Consider the following 15,807-nt stretch of genomic DNA (forward strand, 5'->3'; position numbering starts at 1 on the left):
TGCTTGAAATTGTAATTGCATTACTTTCATGGTATATAGCTTGGTCAGTGACGCAGTTAGAAACATGTTTTCATCCTTATTTGTCTCCCTTATATAGAAGGCTCTCACTAAACATAATTATGGTCATTTATAGCAAAATAGCATCTGATTTGATGAAGTAAAAATCATCAGTTTGTACACAAACACCTTACTGCATGTTGTAAAAATCACATTCAAGCTATTTCCAGACATTTTAAAAGTGCATTTTAAGTTTCTGACAGAAGTCAAATTTGTCTTCAATTAATCAGAAGCATGAAAATATACCTTGAAAATGCTTGGAAAGAGCTTCAATGTGCAGCATGATATATTACAGCAGTTTTAGAAAGTGGGGTCAAATATTTTACTATGCTTTAAATTTCTTTCAATTAGGCTACTTTATTTATTAAAAGTAAAACACTAACACTTAATTAAGTGTAATGCACATCTTGAGTAAAAATATCTAGGAGAAATGGCGCTGAGACTTTGTCAATCTAAGTGAAATCCACCTCTGAGGTGGGATCAAAATGATCCTGCGATTTTAGTGTCAAGTTGATCCAGATATCTGCCTTAAGTTTTGTGTGAAATACCCTGTTTTCAGATCAGATCTAGATTTAATCCAGTCTAACCAGGATAATCCTATCTGATCACTTTTGAAATACTGGGCCCTGGCAAATCTTCCCTTTGATAAGCCTAGTTAGCGGCCAGATTGGCGGGACCTGTTCTTTGACTCGCTGTGAGGGTCAAAGGATAGAGGGTGTTGTATCCACAATAGGCAAGAAAGAAGAAATGGAGGACTAAGTGGGAGTTACCTCTGCCTGGCAGTACGTTTCTCCATACCTGAGAGTAGTCAGTTGCAAGCGTGGGTCCTTTAGGGCATTGGAGAGCAGCTTCCCTCCCAAGTCTCCTGGATGGTTGTAGCTCAGGTCCAGCTCTCTTAGATGGGAAGGGTTGGAGCTCAGAGCTGAGGCTAGGGCAGCACAGCCTTCCTCTGATACCAGACAGCCTGACAGCCTGCACAAATATATTTAATTTATACATTTGGGCTTCCCAAAACCTAAGAAGTTTCTGAATCCTAACATTAAATGTAAGTCTTTGTCCTGTGTTTGACACAGGCTATGTAGTGTTACAAATGGTTGTTCTTTTAGAGTAAAGGATACTGACCTCAGAGTTTTCAGTCTACAGTGTGGACTCCCGAGTCCAGCAGAGAGTAATTTAACTCCTGTATCCTGCAGATCATTGTCACTCAGGTCTACCTCTCGAAGACCAGAAGTTTTGGTACTCAGAACTGATGCCAGAGCTTCACAACTTCTCTCTGACAAGTTACAACGATTCAGCCTGAAAGCATAAAAAAAACAGTTTAACTTTTAGTACGTAGTTCACATATGTGAAATTTAAGTCTGCTTTAATATATCTTCTTTATTTCATTAGTTGTGTACCCACAGAGCTTTTTTGGAGGTTTTGATCACTGGCAGCAGCCTCAAGAGACCTTCCTCTGAAGCAGAGTATTTCTTCAGGTCAAACACATCCAGGTCTTTTTCGGATGACAGTAAGATGAAGGCCAGAGCTGAGGAGGCTTCCGGGTTGATGGCTGACTGAGCGGACGCGTGGAGGAGAGCTCCCGAGTAAAGTTCATTTAACTTTTGAAGTTTCGCCTATAAAGTGAACATATTCGTACGACAACGACCTTCTCAGGTTAATTATACACTAGAAATGTCGGAAGGAAGCAGAAAGGAGAGGCCGGCGACTAGAAGTACCGAGGCGGCTACGGCGGCGGAGCAACAGCAGCTAACGTTAGCCACGTTGGTAACTGAACTCGAGAAATCCCGGAGTAACATCACGGAAGCACTAAAAGCAGCGCTCTTACCGATTCAGACAACACTGGAAGCCGTCAAACACCAGGTGGAATCGTTTGAGGCTCGTTTTACCGAGGCGGAGGGCGCACTCTCAGACCACAGTGACCGGATTACCACGCTGGAAACGTCTGTAGACGAACTACAATCCACCGTGCTGGACCTTGCTAAGGAAAATGAAGGATTAAAAGATACACTGGATGGATATGAAAACAGGCAAAGGCGTATGAACCTGAGGGTCCTCGGTATCCCTGAGGACAGCGAGCGGGGACAGTGCCCCCTGAAATTTATGTCCGAGCTTCTGGTGAAAGTGTTGAACGACAAAAGCTTCACAAAACCTCCGGAGCTGGAGAGATGTCACAGAGCTCTGACGGCCAAGCCGGGCCCCGATGCGCGCCCCCGCCCGTTCATCCTATGCTTTCATCGCTACCAGGAGAGGGAACGGGTGCTCCAGCTAGCGATACAGAAACGCCAACTCTTCCACGAGGGTAAGAAAATTCTTATTTTCCCGGACTTTAGTGCCCGGCTGGTGGCCAAGCGCACTGCCTATAAGAAGGTGAAGGCACAGCTGTACGAGAGGGGGATCAAGTTCAGCCTACGGTACCCTGCGACGCTCATGGTGTACTTTAATGGATCCCGACACTCATTCAACAGTGCTGGGGCTGCGGAGGCATTTTTCAACCAACATCTCGGCCCAGATGTCGGAACCCGGTCCAACTCTAACCGTTGAAGGCATGGACGGATCTTCCATCCACAGGGGATCGATCTCGGATGGATTTTCACCCAACGACCTACTATCAGTCAGCGGTCTCTTCCTGGTACCATAACGAACGATTACCATGGCAACGGAACACCGTAAGAGCCTTACTCTTTGAATTGACCTCTCTACGGTATGTAACTGTAATGTACAGGACCATTTAAGTTTGCGTATAACATTGGCAGCTCTTAGTTCACTGCATTTTATTTATTTATGTTTTTATTCCTCACTGACAGACTTTTCTTTCTTTTTTTTTTAATATGGACAATACAATAAGTGCCTCATTTTCAGAACTGATTTTAAAGAAATTCATTTACTGTGGGAGTCTTTCTGCCTATGTGTTTTTACTTTATTTGTGCATTACTTTACTCCCTTTCCTGGAAAGGCACCCTAATAAGCAATATTATTTTGGTTTAATATGTTATTGACACCTCGGCTTTTCATTTCGTTATGTTTTATGCTGTGGCTCGCTGGGTATTTCCTGGTTGAATAATTGCTATATTTTCTTTCTTTTTTATGATGACCAGTTATCTCTCATAAGAACTCCAGACAGTCAGTGGTTGTCTTCTGGTCGGCAGTCCTCACTGCATCGCCATGTCTCCTTATTATTTGAATAGCTAAATAACTGAGATGGGAGGAGACAGGGATATACTCTGTTTGAGATTTAAGAAGTTACTTTTTGCTTTCAAATCCCATTTTCAACCTTATTTCATTCCGTTAATTTTACACTATTTTATTTCAGTGTAATATATTGATTTTGGCGTTATACGTTTGAAATTAATACTCGGGAGCTCTACCAGGTAGGGTAGATAGCTCAAGGTGGTTACAAGGAAGTTATGTGTATATCACAGAAGGGAGGGGGGGTGGGGGAACACACAGGGATGTTATACAAATCACATATCAGGATTACATTCCATTCTGATCAGAGGTCATCTGGATGGCTAATTACATTGTACTATCCCTTAATGTTAGGGGATTAAACTCACCATTTAAGCGCTCGAAAGTTCTAGAATTATTAAAAAGAAAGAATGTCGATGTAGCACTCCTGTCTGAGACTCATCTAAAACCACCTGATGTCCGTCGTATGCAGAACAAACACTACAGAATGGTTGCATCCTCGGGGGATGGATCCAAGACCAAGGGGGTCATGATCCTCATGAAACGTAAACTAAATCTGGCAATTGAGAAAATAAGTTCTAATAATTCAGGGAGACTGGCCTTTTGTGGAGTTTCTATCCAAGGGAAGAAAGTAGCCTTCGCAAGTATATATGCGCCCACAACCTTTGACCCAGCTTTTTTTCCGTGGTTAACTAAAGAGTTACTGTGTCTTTTTAATTACTCACTTATTGTAGGATCAGACATGAATACATTTTTTGATTGTAATCTAGATAGATCTAATCCATCCATTACGCACTCACAAACTTTATCCTCTGATGCTTTAAAAAACTTTGTTAAGGACATAAACTTGGTGGATATCTGGAGGGTTCAAAATCCTACGGCTAGAGATTATACATACTTTTCCCCTTGTCATAAAATGTTTTCAAGGATAGACTATATCCTAGCCACACCAAACCTGATCCCATCTGTAGACAAGGTTGTATTCCTACCTCGTATTGTTTCTGATCATAATGCAATACTAACCTTATTTAATCTTGAATTTCTACAAGGTACTTCGTCCAGATGGAGATTTAATACAACTCTTCTCAAAAATGAAAAATATCTCTTACAAGTTAAAACCAAATTAGTAGAATTTATTAATATCAACAAAGGTTCAGTCTCAGATAACGCAATGGTATGGTCAGCGATCAAAGGCTTTCTACGTCACAATGCGATTGGTTTCTCATCGTATCTCCGAAAATGTAAATTGCAAAAGATTTCCCAATTAGAACAGACTTGCAGTAACTTAGAGAGAGAGCTCAAGGACAACTATAGTAATGAGGTGGAAACAAAGCTTAAATCAGTGAAAACAGAACTAGATGATATACTTAGGCAGCGGGTTGAATTTTTGATGCACACCACCAAACATAGATATTACACTGATAGCAGTAAACCAAGTCGTCTCCTCGCTTTAACTTTGAAACGGCAAGAAAACCAATTTATTATTCCATCTATTAACTGCCCAGTAAAGGGATTGGTTACTAAAACCGCTGATATTAATAAGACATTTAAGTCATTTTTCGAGAACCTGTACTCCTCAGAGGACAGACTTTCTCCGGAATTATTCGACTCATTCTTTGACAAGCTGAATTTACCCACGCTATCTGACAATGAATCTAAGGAATTGGATGCCCCAATAACTTTAGATGAACTATGCACAGCAGTTAAATTTACCAATAGGGGGCGCTCCCCAGGAATTGATGGGATCCCTGCCGAACTATATTTAGAACTATGGAATATTATAGGTCCGATATGGTTAGACACTATTAATTCAGCTATAAGTAAGGGCTATTTTGACAAAGATCTTAACACAGCGCTCATTTCAGTGCTTCTTAAGCCTGGCAAGGACCCCCAGAATTGTGCAAGTTACCGCCCTATTTCACTAATAAATGCAGATATCAAAATTTACTCCAAAGTTATTGCTATGCGTCTGGACAAAGTTTCGGGGAAGTTAATCAATCCGGACCAAACCGGTTTCCTGAAAGGACGGTTGGCATCAGACAATGTCCGCCGGCTTTTACATATCATCGCTGATGCCAAAAAGACAGGCTTACCAGGTGGTCTCCTATTTCTCGATGCGGAAAAAGCGTTTGATCGCTTGGAATGGGGATATCTGTGGAAAGTCTTGGAAAAATTCAAATTCGGTCCAAATTTCATTAAAATGATTCAAGTTTTATATTCTAATCCTTCTGCTAGGGTTGCTACCGCTGGGCAGCTTTCTGATCTTTTTAGTATAGGTCGTGGTTCTAGACAGGGGTGCCCGGCATCTCCCGCTATTTTCAATCTATCACTTGAACCTTTAGCCCAATACATACGACAAAGCACACTAGTTGCTCCAATTCAAATAGGGTCCACATCACATTCCATTTCAATGTATGCTGACGACACACTTGTTTACCTCTCCAACATACAACATTCCCTCCCAAATGTGCTGAAAATCATAGAACACTTTGGTGCACTTTCTGGCTATAAGATTAACTACTCCAAGTCGATCCTACTATTGCTGAACACAGATCTGCAGAAATTGAAAATCCAATCCAGCATACCGGTGGCTCAAAAGGCAGTATATTTAGGTATAGAAATTAGTCCATGTGTCCAGGCAATAGCGAAAAATAATTATTCGTCCATTTTAAAGAAAGTTGAGGATGACCTTGAAAGATGGACAGCACTCCCCTCATCAACGCCAGCTCGGGTAGCTACAATCAAAATGAACGTGCTTCCACGCATAAACTTTATAAGCTCTATGCTCCCTTTGCCAACCCCAGCTGGGTTTTGGCAGAAACTTGACTCAAAGCTTAGAAAGTTCATTTGGAATGGAAAGAAGCCTCGCATCAAATGGTCAACATTACAGCGAGACAAACCCCAGGGTGGATGGGCTTGCCCAAACTTTAAATTATATCATTGGGCGTTCGTGCTGCGTTCCTTGAAACAATGGTTTGATGCAGATGTAGCTTCACCCTGGAAGACACTAGAACAGGAGCTGGTCCATCCTTTAAGACTGAAAGATGTAGCTTTCTCTGGATTTAAACATAAGAAATGTTATTTTCAATTTGGTCCAATAGTATCATACGTAATACAAACTATGATGAATGTAGAGAAATATATGGGTTTTAAATCAAAATGGCACAAACACTCCCCTATTTGGTATAACACCAATTTATTGACAGGTGGCGAACCATTCATTTCACAATTATGGGCTCAGCATGGTATTTGGACACTAGGGGATATCTCGGGCCAAAACACAATTTCGGATTTTCCTAATCTAATGTCCCAATTCGGTATCTCAAGAAGCTCACAGTTCCTTTATTTTAGGGTAAGGTCAGCTCTTAATTCTCTCAAGGTTCCTTGGGGGGCTGAATTGAGGACTCATCCTTTAATATCTCTGATAGAGAAAGCTCCCCAAAAGAAAACTGTCTCTTATATTTATAACAATCTCCAGTCATACACTCCTGCAGAATCCCCCGAACGCAGATCTTGGGAGGCAGATATACATTTAGGAACAGAGTCCATTGATTGGGATACTGTGTGGGAAAATGTCTTTCGGTCATCTAAAAACCCAAATCACCAATTAATCCACTACAAAATTTGTCACAGGACCTATTTAACACCACGTAAAAGACATATGATGGGTTTAGCTCCCAATCCTGACTGTACCTTCTGTAATCAGGGTGTTGTGGGTACATTGATGCATGTCCTGTGGGAGTGTCCAGATGTGCAAAGGTTCTGGGTTAAAGTAGTGTATAAGGTGTCTGCTCTGTTGGGGAGGAAACTCCCGCTGGAACCAGCTTTTCTTCTCTTAAACGATGACTCCAGGTTTAAGATTGCTGGGGTAGAGCGTAAACTCTGGTTGGCTGGCTTGACTGCAGCAAAAAAAATCATAGTTTTAAGGTGGCTTCCACCACACCAGTTATCAATAACACATTGGTTACAAGCTCTCCTTGAGGTGATCTACCTGGAGTGGTCATCAGCTCGCATTAATGGTTCTAAGCAACAAACACTGGAAATGTGGAAAAAAGCTGCAGAGGATGTTAAAAAATTGCTGTCATGACCTCTGAGGCTCACTTGTAACGCTGTGTGTTTGTAATCCTGTATCTGACTTTATCCTATCTGATTATTTTGATTTTGTTTTTGTAAGCATGTCTCTGTACAACTGTGTGTTCCGTGGGGAAGGGGAGGGTATGGGGGGTGTTCTGTGTATTTCATAGGGGGGATGGTGTGGAGGGGAGAGGGAGTCTCCCTTGGGGAGGGGGATGTAGAAGGGAGGGATGGGTGGGGGTGTTCTATGTGTTCTATGTATGTTCGATTCATGTGCTTTTTTTTTTGTTTAATGTTTAAAATCAATAAAAAGTTGATTACAAAAAAGATGAAGGCCAGAGCTGACCACTGAGCCGGAGACAGTTTGTCTGTGGAAAGACTTCCTGAACTCAGGGACTTTTGGATCTCCTCCACTAGAGAACTGTCCTTCAGTTCATTCAGACAGTGGAATAGGTTGATGCACCTCTCTGGGGAGGGATTCTTCTGTATCTTTTCCTTGATGTACTGGACTGTCTCATGATTGGTACATGAGCCACATCCTGGCTGCTTCAACAAACCCCGTAGAAGAGAGTAATTGGTCTCCAGTGAGAAACCCAGGAGGAAGCGGAGGAACAAGTCCAGGTGTCCATTTGGACTCTGTAAGGCCTTGTCCACTGCACTCTGAAAGATTGGCTCTTCATTTGATTTGAATGATAATAGCATGGGCCACCACCTGGATCTTGGCTCTGGTTCTGACAGTAGGTTGACACCAGTGTTGATGAATGTCACAAAGACATACAGAGCAGCCAGAAACTCCTGAAAGCTCAAATGGACAAAGCAGAACAGCTTTTCCTGGCTCAGCCCACACTCCTCTTTAAAGATCTGGGTGAACACTCCTGAGTAGACTGATGCTTCCCTGATATCGATGCCACACTCTCTCAGGTCTGATTCGTAGAAGATCAGGTTGCCTTTCTGCAGCTGCTCAAAAGCCAGTTTTCCTAGAGACAGGATTATCTGACTGGTCTCAGTGTTCCAGAGTGGATCTGTCTCAGCTCTTCCACGATACTTGACATTCCCTACTTTGGACTGAACCAACAGGAAGTGGATGTACATCTCAGTCAGGGTTTTGGGTAACTCCCTGTTCTCCTCTGCTCTCACAGCATGGTCTAGAACTGAAGCGGTGATCCAGCAGAAGACCGGGATGTGGCACATGATGTGGAGGCTTTGCGATGTCTTGACGTGGGAGATGATTCTACCGGCCTGCTCCTCATCTCTGAATCTCTTCCTGAAGTACTCCTCCTTCTGTGGGTCAGTGAACCCTCTGACCTCTGTCACCACGTCAACACACTCAGGAGGAATCTGATTGGCTGCTGCGGGTCGTGTGGTTATCCAGAGGCGGGCAGAGGGGAGCAGTTTCCCCTGGATGAGGTTTGTCAGCAGCACATCCACTGAGGTGGACTCTGTGACATCAGTCAGGATCTCATTGTTGTGGAAGTCCAGAGGAAGTCGACACTCATCCAGACCGTCAAAGATGAACGCGACCTTGAACTCGTCAAAGTTGTAAATTTCAGCTTCTTTGGTCTCAGTAAAGAAGAGGTGAAGAAGTTCAACCAAGCTGTACTTTTTTCCACTCAGCAGATTCAGCTCTCTGAATGTCAATGGAAATGTGAACTGAATGTTGTGGCTGGCTTTGCCTTCAGCCCAGTCCAGGGTGAACTTATGTGTTAGGACTGTTTTCCCAATGCCAGCCACTCCCTTTGTCATCACTGTTCGGGTTGGTTGATAACCCCTGCCCGGTAATGGTAGGAAGATATCTTCACATTTGATCACAGTTTCTGGTCTTGATGGTGTCCTGGACGTTGTTTCAATCTGTCTCATCTCATGTGTGTCAGTGGGCTCTCCACTCCCTCCCTCTGTGATGTACAGCTCTGTGTAAATGTCATTCATGAGTGTAGGGCTTCCTGCTTTAGCATTTCCCTCATACAAACACTGGAACTTCTCCTTCAGGTTACTTCTAATTTTACGTTGGCATATAGGAACAACAGCTTCTGAAAGAACAAACAAAAACATTTAATCAGTTAATAAATGTGAAAGTAACAAAGATAAATCTCCTCCATGATATCTCAATATCCCACAGTCCCAAACTATCATCATCAGTAAGATAGTGCTATCCATCCATTTTCTTCCACTTATCTGGGGCAGCTGGCTAAGCAAGGTATTTTAGATGTCCCTCTTCCCAGCAACATTTTCCAGCTCCTCCTGGAGAACCCAGAGGCGTTGCCAGGCCAGACGAGATATATAATCTCTCAGGCGTGTTCTGGGCCTTATACCAGTTGACATGCCTCAGTGATTAGGTATCTTCTAAAAAAGTCAAGCCTAGATGCTTCTGTAATTCTGTAATTTGCAACTACAGACTTAGGTCAAATCTGCCATTTTGAAGTATTTTTGGTGATGTGGTCGTAAAGTCATTAACTTTAGTGGCTTTTCCTCTAAACACTCTGAGATTTGTTGTTTCTGTTTGGAGTAAAATATCTCATCTGTTGGATGGATTATGAGTTGACTATTTCCTGGGAAGACCGGATGGAGGTGGCCTTTGAGAGGAAGAGGGCCAAGTACGAGGAGCTGGCAGGCAAATACAGAAGCAGGGGATGGAGGACCCGATGCAACCCCATCGAGGTTGGACGCAGAGGATTCGTCCTCCAGTCTCTCATCAGGGCACTCAAGATGCTGGGAGTGAAGGGACTGCACAAAAGAAAGGCCATCAAGAACATCATTGACGTGGCAGAAAAGGCGTCCGGTTGGCTTTGGATCAAGCAGGGAGGTCCGTGGGCCACACAAGCTACTTAGACACAAGTCGGGGCTGTGGGTCCGTTGGTAGAGTGGTCGCCTACTGATCGGAGGGTTGGTGGTTCGATCCCTGACCATGGCAGCCTACATGTCCTGAAGTATCCTTGAGCAAGATACTGAACCCCAAATTGCTCCCGATGCTGCGTTCATCGGTGTGTGAATTAATTCCCAATGGTGGCAGGTGGCACCGTTTAGGGTAGCCTCTGCCACCAGTATGAATGTGTGTGTGAACGGGTGAATGAGCGCAGTCTGTAGTGTAAAGCGCTCTGAGTGGTCGCAAAGCGACTAGAAAAGCGCTATATAAATGCAGGTCCATTTACCATTTACTGGGTCACCTGGGCGAGGGTGTGTGATGTTGTGAGACCCAAAACACCCAGTGAACCCAGGATACGTCACTTAGGATGTGTCTCAGTTGCACCGAAAGCTATATTAGAACATTAGACATTTGAGGTTCTACAGCCCCTAAGGAATGTATTTTGATTATTCTGTGATCCCCAAACTTTTGTTAAGTGCCATCATGGCAAAGTCTTTTCAAAAACTTTTTAAGTACCAGATACCTGCAAAATGAATGAAATTCCAATTAGCTTCAGCCAACACAAGCATTTTCTCTTTAGATCATCGTAAAGATTCTTACTGCTCCTCAGACGGTCGGCCAGCTCCTCATGCTCCATTCTTCTCAGGAAGTGTAGTGTGATCTTCAGAAGGGCCTCTCTGCTGCTCCTGCGCTCTTCCTCCTCACCGTCCACCATGTCTGTCTTTTTCTTCCGACCTTCTGAATCTTCATCACAATCTGAACAGAGATCCCTTTGAAAGATTCTCAGCTCATTCTTCACAAATGTGATCACGTTTTCTTCAAGCAGCTGCAACACAATAACATGTAAATCAACATGAGAACACAACATCACAACCACTTGGTATAAACTGGCTTAGCATGGAGTTGATGGTGAACAATATTATGTTGCATATTATTTGTCATTGTAGTAACATACACACCCTAAATATGGACTCCAGATCTGTTTGATGCTTCTGGACAGACTCTCTACTGGTAGACTCTGAGCCCCTCTGGTGGACTCTGAGAACATGATGTCCAAAGACATGAAATGATAGATGGATAGAGTACTTTATTAAGATATATACTGTATATATTGTTCTCATTTGCTCATGATAAGTTATTAGCACAAATCTTACATTTTTTCAGAGGAAGGCTGCTGGTCTTTAAAATCAATCAGGCCTCCCCTTGAATGGTCACTGTGCATGGACACACAGCTTGGTGCAGGTGAGTGAGAGCTCTCCTGCTGCTGGCTGCTGATTGACATAATAAGAGCAACTTCATAGTGAAAGCCTGCATTTCAAATCAAGACAATCAAATTTTAAAAAGTGGGTTTTTATCACACATGGAGTGTTTCATAGATGATGCTCCTGAATTTAATTATGGGAAATTCTAGGGCCAAATGTCACGCTTCAGTGACATTTGGCATTTTAGTTCATCCATTGTTTTGGACAGGAAAATCAGTAACTTACCTGGTTTCCTGTCTGCCTTTAAAGTCAATCAGGCCACCCCTTGAATGTTCACTGTGCATGGACACACAGCTGGCGACAGGTGAGGGAGGACTCTCCTGCTGCTGGCTGCTGATTGACAGAGAGTAAAACCCTTCACTCTTGGTCAACTGAGCTGACACGAGAAAAAATTCTCCAGATGTGAAACTATGTGATTCTATTGGGAGAGTTAACAATTGTGAATACATAACATCATGAATGCAAGCATCAACTGCTTTTACTAGGTTCCATCACCGTAATTCTATTAGAAAATTGGTACATATCATATCATAATGAAATACAAATCTTACATGTTTTCAGAGGAAGGATGCTGGTCTTTTAGATCAATCAGGCCTCCCCTTGAATGGTCACTGTGCATGGACACACAGCTTGGTGCAGGTGGGTGAGAGCTCTCCTGCTGCTGGCTGCTGATTGACAGAAGAAGAGCAACTTCATAATAAAACTTGTAACAGAAAGCCTGCATTTCAGATCAGGGCAATCAATTTTTTTTTAAAATGGGTTTTTATCACACATGGAGTGCTTCATAGATGATGCTCCTGAATTGAATTATGGGAAATTCTAGGGCCCAAATGTCAAACTTTCTTGGTATCTGCTCCCTCAAGTTGGATTTTCTTTTTCTTTTACATACGTATGTCTTGCAAGTTCTCCAAAACCATAAAATGCAAATCAAAATCTCAAGATTACGACCTTTAATGACTAACAGTCAGTGGTGGATAGTAACTAAGTACATTTACTCAAGTACTGTACTTAAGTAGAATTTTGAGGAACTTGTACTTTACTTGAGTATTTAAATTTTATGTAACTTTGTACTTCTACTTCACTAAATATTTAGGCAAATATTGTACTTTTTACTCCACTACATTTAGCTGACAGCTTTAGTTACTTTACAGGTCGAGATTTAACAAAAAATATATGATCAATTTAAAGTGATTTGACTTTTTTAAAATTAAATCTTACAACAAAATTAAAACACTTCTTACATAAAAGCGTCATTACAAATAATGTAATAACATATTTGGAATATTTTAAACAATCTGGGTGGGTTCATTCTGCATAACGAGTACTTTTACTTTTGATACTTTAAGAACATTTTGATGCTGATACTTTTATACTTTTACTTCAGTAAGTTTTGAAGGCAGGACTTTTACTTGTAGTGGAGTCATTTCACAGTGTGATATTAGTACTTTTAAGTGTATGTTCAAGGATTTCATTATACAAGAAATTTGTAGCCCAAATGTCTCTGTATCATTTCTGAACACCATGCATCCAAAAAGCAGTAATGTTAACAAGCTGTTTAGTTCATCCATTGTTTTGGACAGGAAAATCAGTAACTTACCTGGTTTCCAATGCATCCTGTCTGCCTTTAAAGTCAATCAGGCCACCCCTTGAATGTTCACTGTGCATGGACACACAGCTGGCGACAGGTGAGGGAGGACTCTCCTGCTGCTGGCTGCTGATTGACAGAGAGTAAAACCCTTCACTCTTGGTCAACTGAGCTGACACGAGAAAAAATGCTCCAGATGTGAAACTATGTGATTCTATTGGGAGAGTTAACAATTGTGAATACATAACATCATGAATGCAAGCATCAACTGCTTTTACTAGGTTCCATCACCGTAATTCTATTAGAAGATTGGTATATATCATATCATACTGAAATACAAATCTTACATGTTTTCAGAGGAAGGATGCTGGTCTTTTAGATCAATCAGGCCTCCCCTTGAATGGTCACTGTGCTTGGACACACAGCTTGGTGCAGGTGGGTGAGAGCTCTCCTGCTGCTGGCTGCTGATTGACAGAAGAAGAGCACCAGGGGGAGACAGTTATCAGCAGCCCTTTTTTGGTTTTGTCCAAATGGATTGTTACAGTGCAACGACTCCTATGGTTTCTCCTGCTTTAAATGTTAAATCCTCAACAGTGGTGGAATGTAACTAAGTACATTCCCTCAAGTACTGTACTTAAGTACATTTTGAGGTACTTGTGCTTTACTTGAGTATTTCCATTTTATGTAACTTTTTACTTCTACTCCACTACATTTTGAGGCAAATATTGTACTTTTTACTCCACTACATTTAGCTGACAGCTTTAGTTACTTTTCAGGTCGAGATTTAAGATGAAAAATGTGATCAATACAAAATGATTATGCATTTTTATTAATTAAACCACCTAACAGCATATGAAGTAGTTAAATGAACCCTATCTGGACAAAAGTAAAATGCTGTTCACAAAAATGCATCATTACAAATAATTCAATAATATATTTGAAATATATATAACAAGCTGAGTGGGTCCATTCTGCATAACAATTACTTTTACTTTTGATACTTTAAACATATTTTGTTGCTGATACTTTTGTACTTTTACTTCAGTAAGTTTTGAATGCAGGACTTTTATTTGTAGTGGAGTAATTTCACAGTGTGGTATTAGTACTTTTACTTAAGTAAGAGATCTGAATACTTCTTCCACCACTGATCCTCACTCAACAGTTCAATATTTTCTGTATATTTAATTTCCAGTCTAAATGTTGAATGTAATCCCCTCTATTTAATCCTCAGGGGGAAAAGTCCATGAAGGAGTGGAAGCTGAAGGCCAGAAAATTAGTCTCTAATTACACTTGGAAAGCTGTTTTATTGGTTTGGTGTTTATGTCATTACTGTGTGTTGGATATTTTATACTGGTCTGTTGTGTTAGACCAGTCTTATACTAATCTGAGTCTTAACACAGACTTGTAAATGTCCTCATACCAGTTGAGTTTCCTGCTGCTGGATTGATGTAGCTGAGCACTATGATGTGATATGATCCTACTAAGATGAGCTGACACGAGGAGAACATGCAAACTCCACACAGAAGACCAAACCGGTGACCCTCTTGCTGTGGGGCAAGAGTGCTAACCACTACACCACCGTGTTGCCCACAATCAAACATGAGTAACTCAAACTACACAACAATAAACTGTTAAGCTGTTTTATAGTTTAGTATCAAAGTCTGAAATCATATGAGTCCGTCTCCGTATCAGAGACCAGAGTCCAGAATGCCAAGTTGTTTTATGAGGCATCGATCAAATGTTACTTTTTTTTAACTGAATTATCCAAAGAGCAGCCTTTCAGTTTGACACAATTGGCTTTGAAATCTTTTCAACAAAGAATCATTTTTATGTGCATAATGTTCACAGCACCAATGTATAAAGAAACCGCCTTTAGCTCTTTTTGATATTACATCTACTATAATAATAGAATGCTAATCATAATATCATTAGTAACCAGTAATAGTGTGAAATGTTGACCACTGTACCTTTCCATGTTGAGATGAACCTCCTGCTGAGACAGTAAATGAAAGTAAATGGCAGAGGAGAGAAAGACAGAAAGATATATTATTTGAAGTTAAATGAAAATCCTCTTGAATTTAGAAGAATGTAAAGATACTGGGACAAACATACACATTAATCTAAGAGACAATGGATTATTTCTGGAGACTTTAAAAAAAATAGCAGTTAAACTTACTTAAGCTGCTCCCATGAATGGTTTCTAGTCAAAAGTGTTATTCTAGGCTGGACTCAATGGTATATTGTATCCTCGTGACCTTTGTATTAAACACTATCAGGTGGTGCAGCCACTTTATTACGCTGAAATATAATCATCAGTACTACAATAAGAGTTTTACAGGCTTGGAAAAGTTTTACATCCAGTAAACATATTCACAAGTTCAATAATTTACAGACTTACAAAAAAGTATCTACTCTTCATACTTAAAAAGTGCCTTAACTGCTGGAGGTGATTAAGAACATTACAACACAAAAATATATTTTTATTCTCAAAGAAAAAGAGAGGAAACAGCTTAAGTTATAAAACTGTCCTTATAATGTTGATGTCCTTAATTACAAAAATACCACCTTTTACATAATTTTACAGTACTAATGAAAGTTATCATATGCTTTTTTCTTCCAGAAACTACTAGTACAATCCAGAGCATTGTGCAGCCACAGAAGCACACAAGCCACACAAGGGAATTTGTGCTATTACCATAATTACCACATATTCTGGTAAAATACAGATTAAATAATATGCTATGGCCTTTGGTTTGCGAAATATCAACTAGATATTTAAACGG

The 15,807-nt window shown here is 41.0% G+C and overlaps 1 protein-coding gene across 1 annotated transcript in view; it reads right to left on the reverse strand.

Moving 5' to 3' along the window:
• Positions 1–14,999, reverse strand: part of LOC131983358 (NLR family CARD domain-containing protein 3-like) — a 19,247-nt gene extending 4,248 nt beyond the window's left edge. Inside the window, exons 1-13 of the mRNA XM_059348081.1 lie at positions 14,992–14,999; positions 13,372–13,488; positions 13,037–13,153; positions 11,991–12,107; positions 11,665–11,772; positions 11,332–11,448; positions 11,137–11,215; positions 10,778–11,003; positions 7,664–9,344; positions 6,875–6,879; positions 1,459–1,582; positions 1,180–1,353; positions 856–1,029 (exon numbers count right to left, since the gene is read on the reverse strand). Of these exons, the coding sequence (XP_059204064.1) occupies positions 856–1,029; positions 1,180–1,353; positions 1,459–1,582; positions 6,875–6,879; positions 7,664–9,344; positions 10,778–11,003; positions 11,137–11,215; positions 11,332–11,448; positions 11,665–11,772; positions 11,991–12,107; positions 13,037–13,153; positions 13,372–13,488; positions 14,992–14,999 (3,047 nt within the window). The remainder of the gene's footprint in view (positions 1–855; positions 1,030–1,179; positions 1,354–1,458; positions 1,583–6,874; positions 6,880–7,663; positions 9,345–10,777; positions 11,004–11,136; positions 11,216–11,331; positions 11,449–11,664; positions 11,773–11,990; positions 12,108–13,036; positions 13,154–13,371; positions 13,489–14,991) is intronic.
• Positions 15,000–15,807: the final 808 nt, after the last annotated feature.

The sequence above is a fragment of the Centropristis striata genome, chromosome 13 (assembly GCF_030273125.1).
Source record: "Centropristis striata isolate RG_2023a ecotype Rhode Island chromosome 13, C.striata_1.0, whole genome shotgun sequence".
NCBI lineage: Eukaryota > Metazoa > Chordata > Actinopteri > Perciformes > Serranidae > Centropristis > Centropristis striata.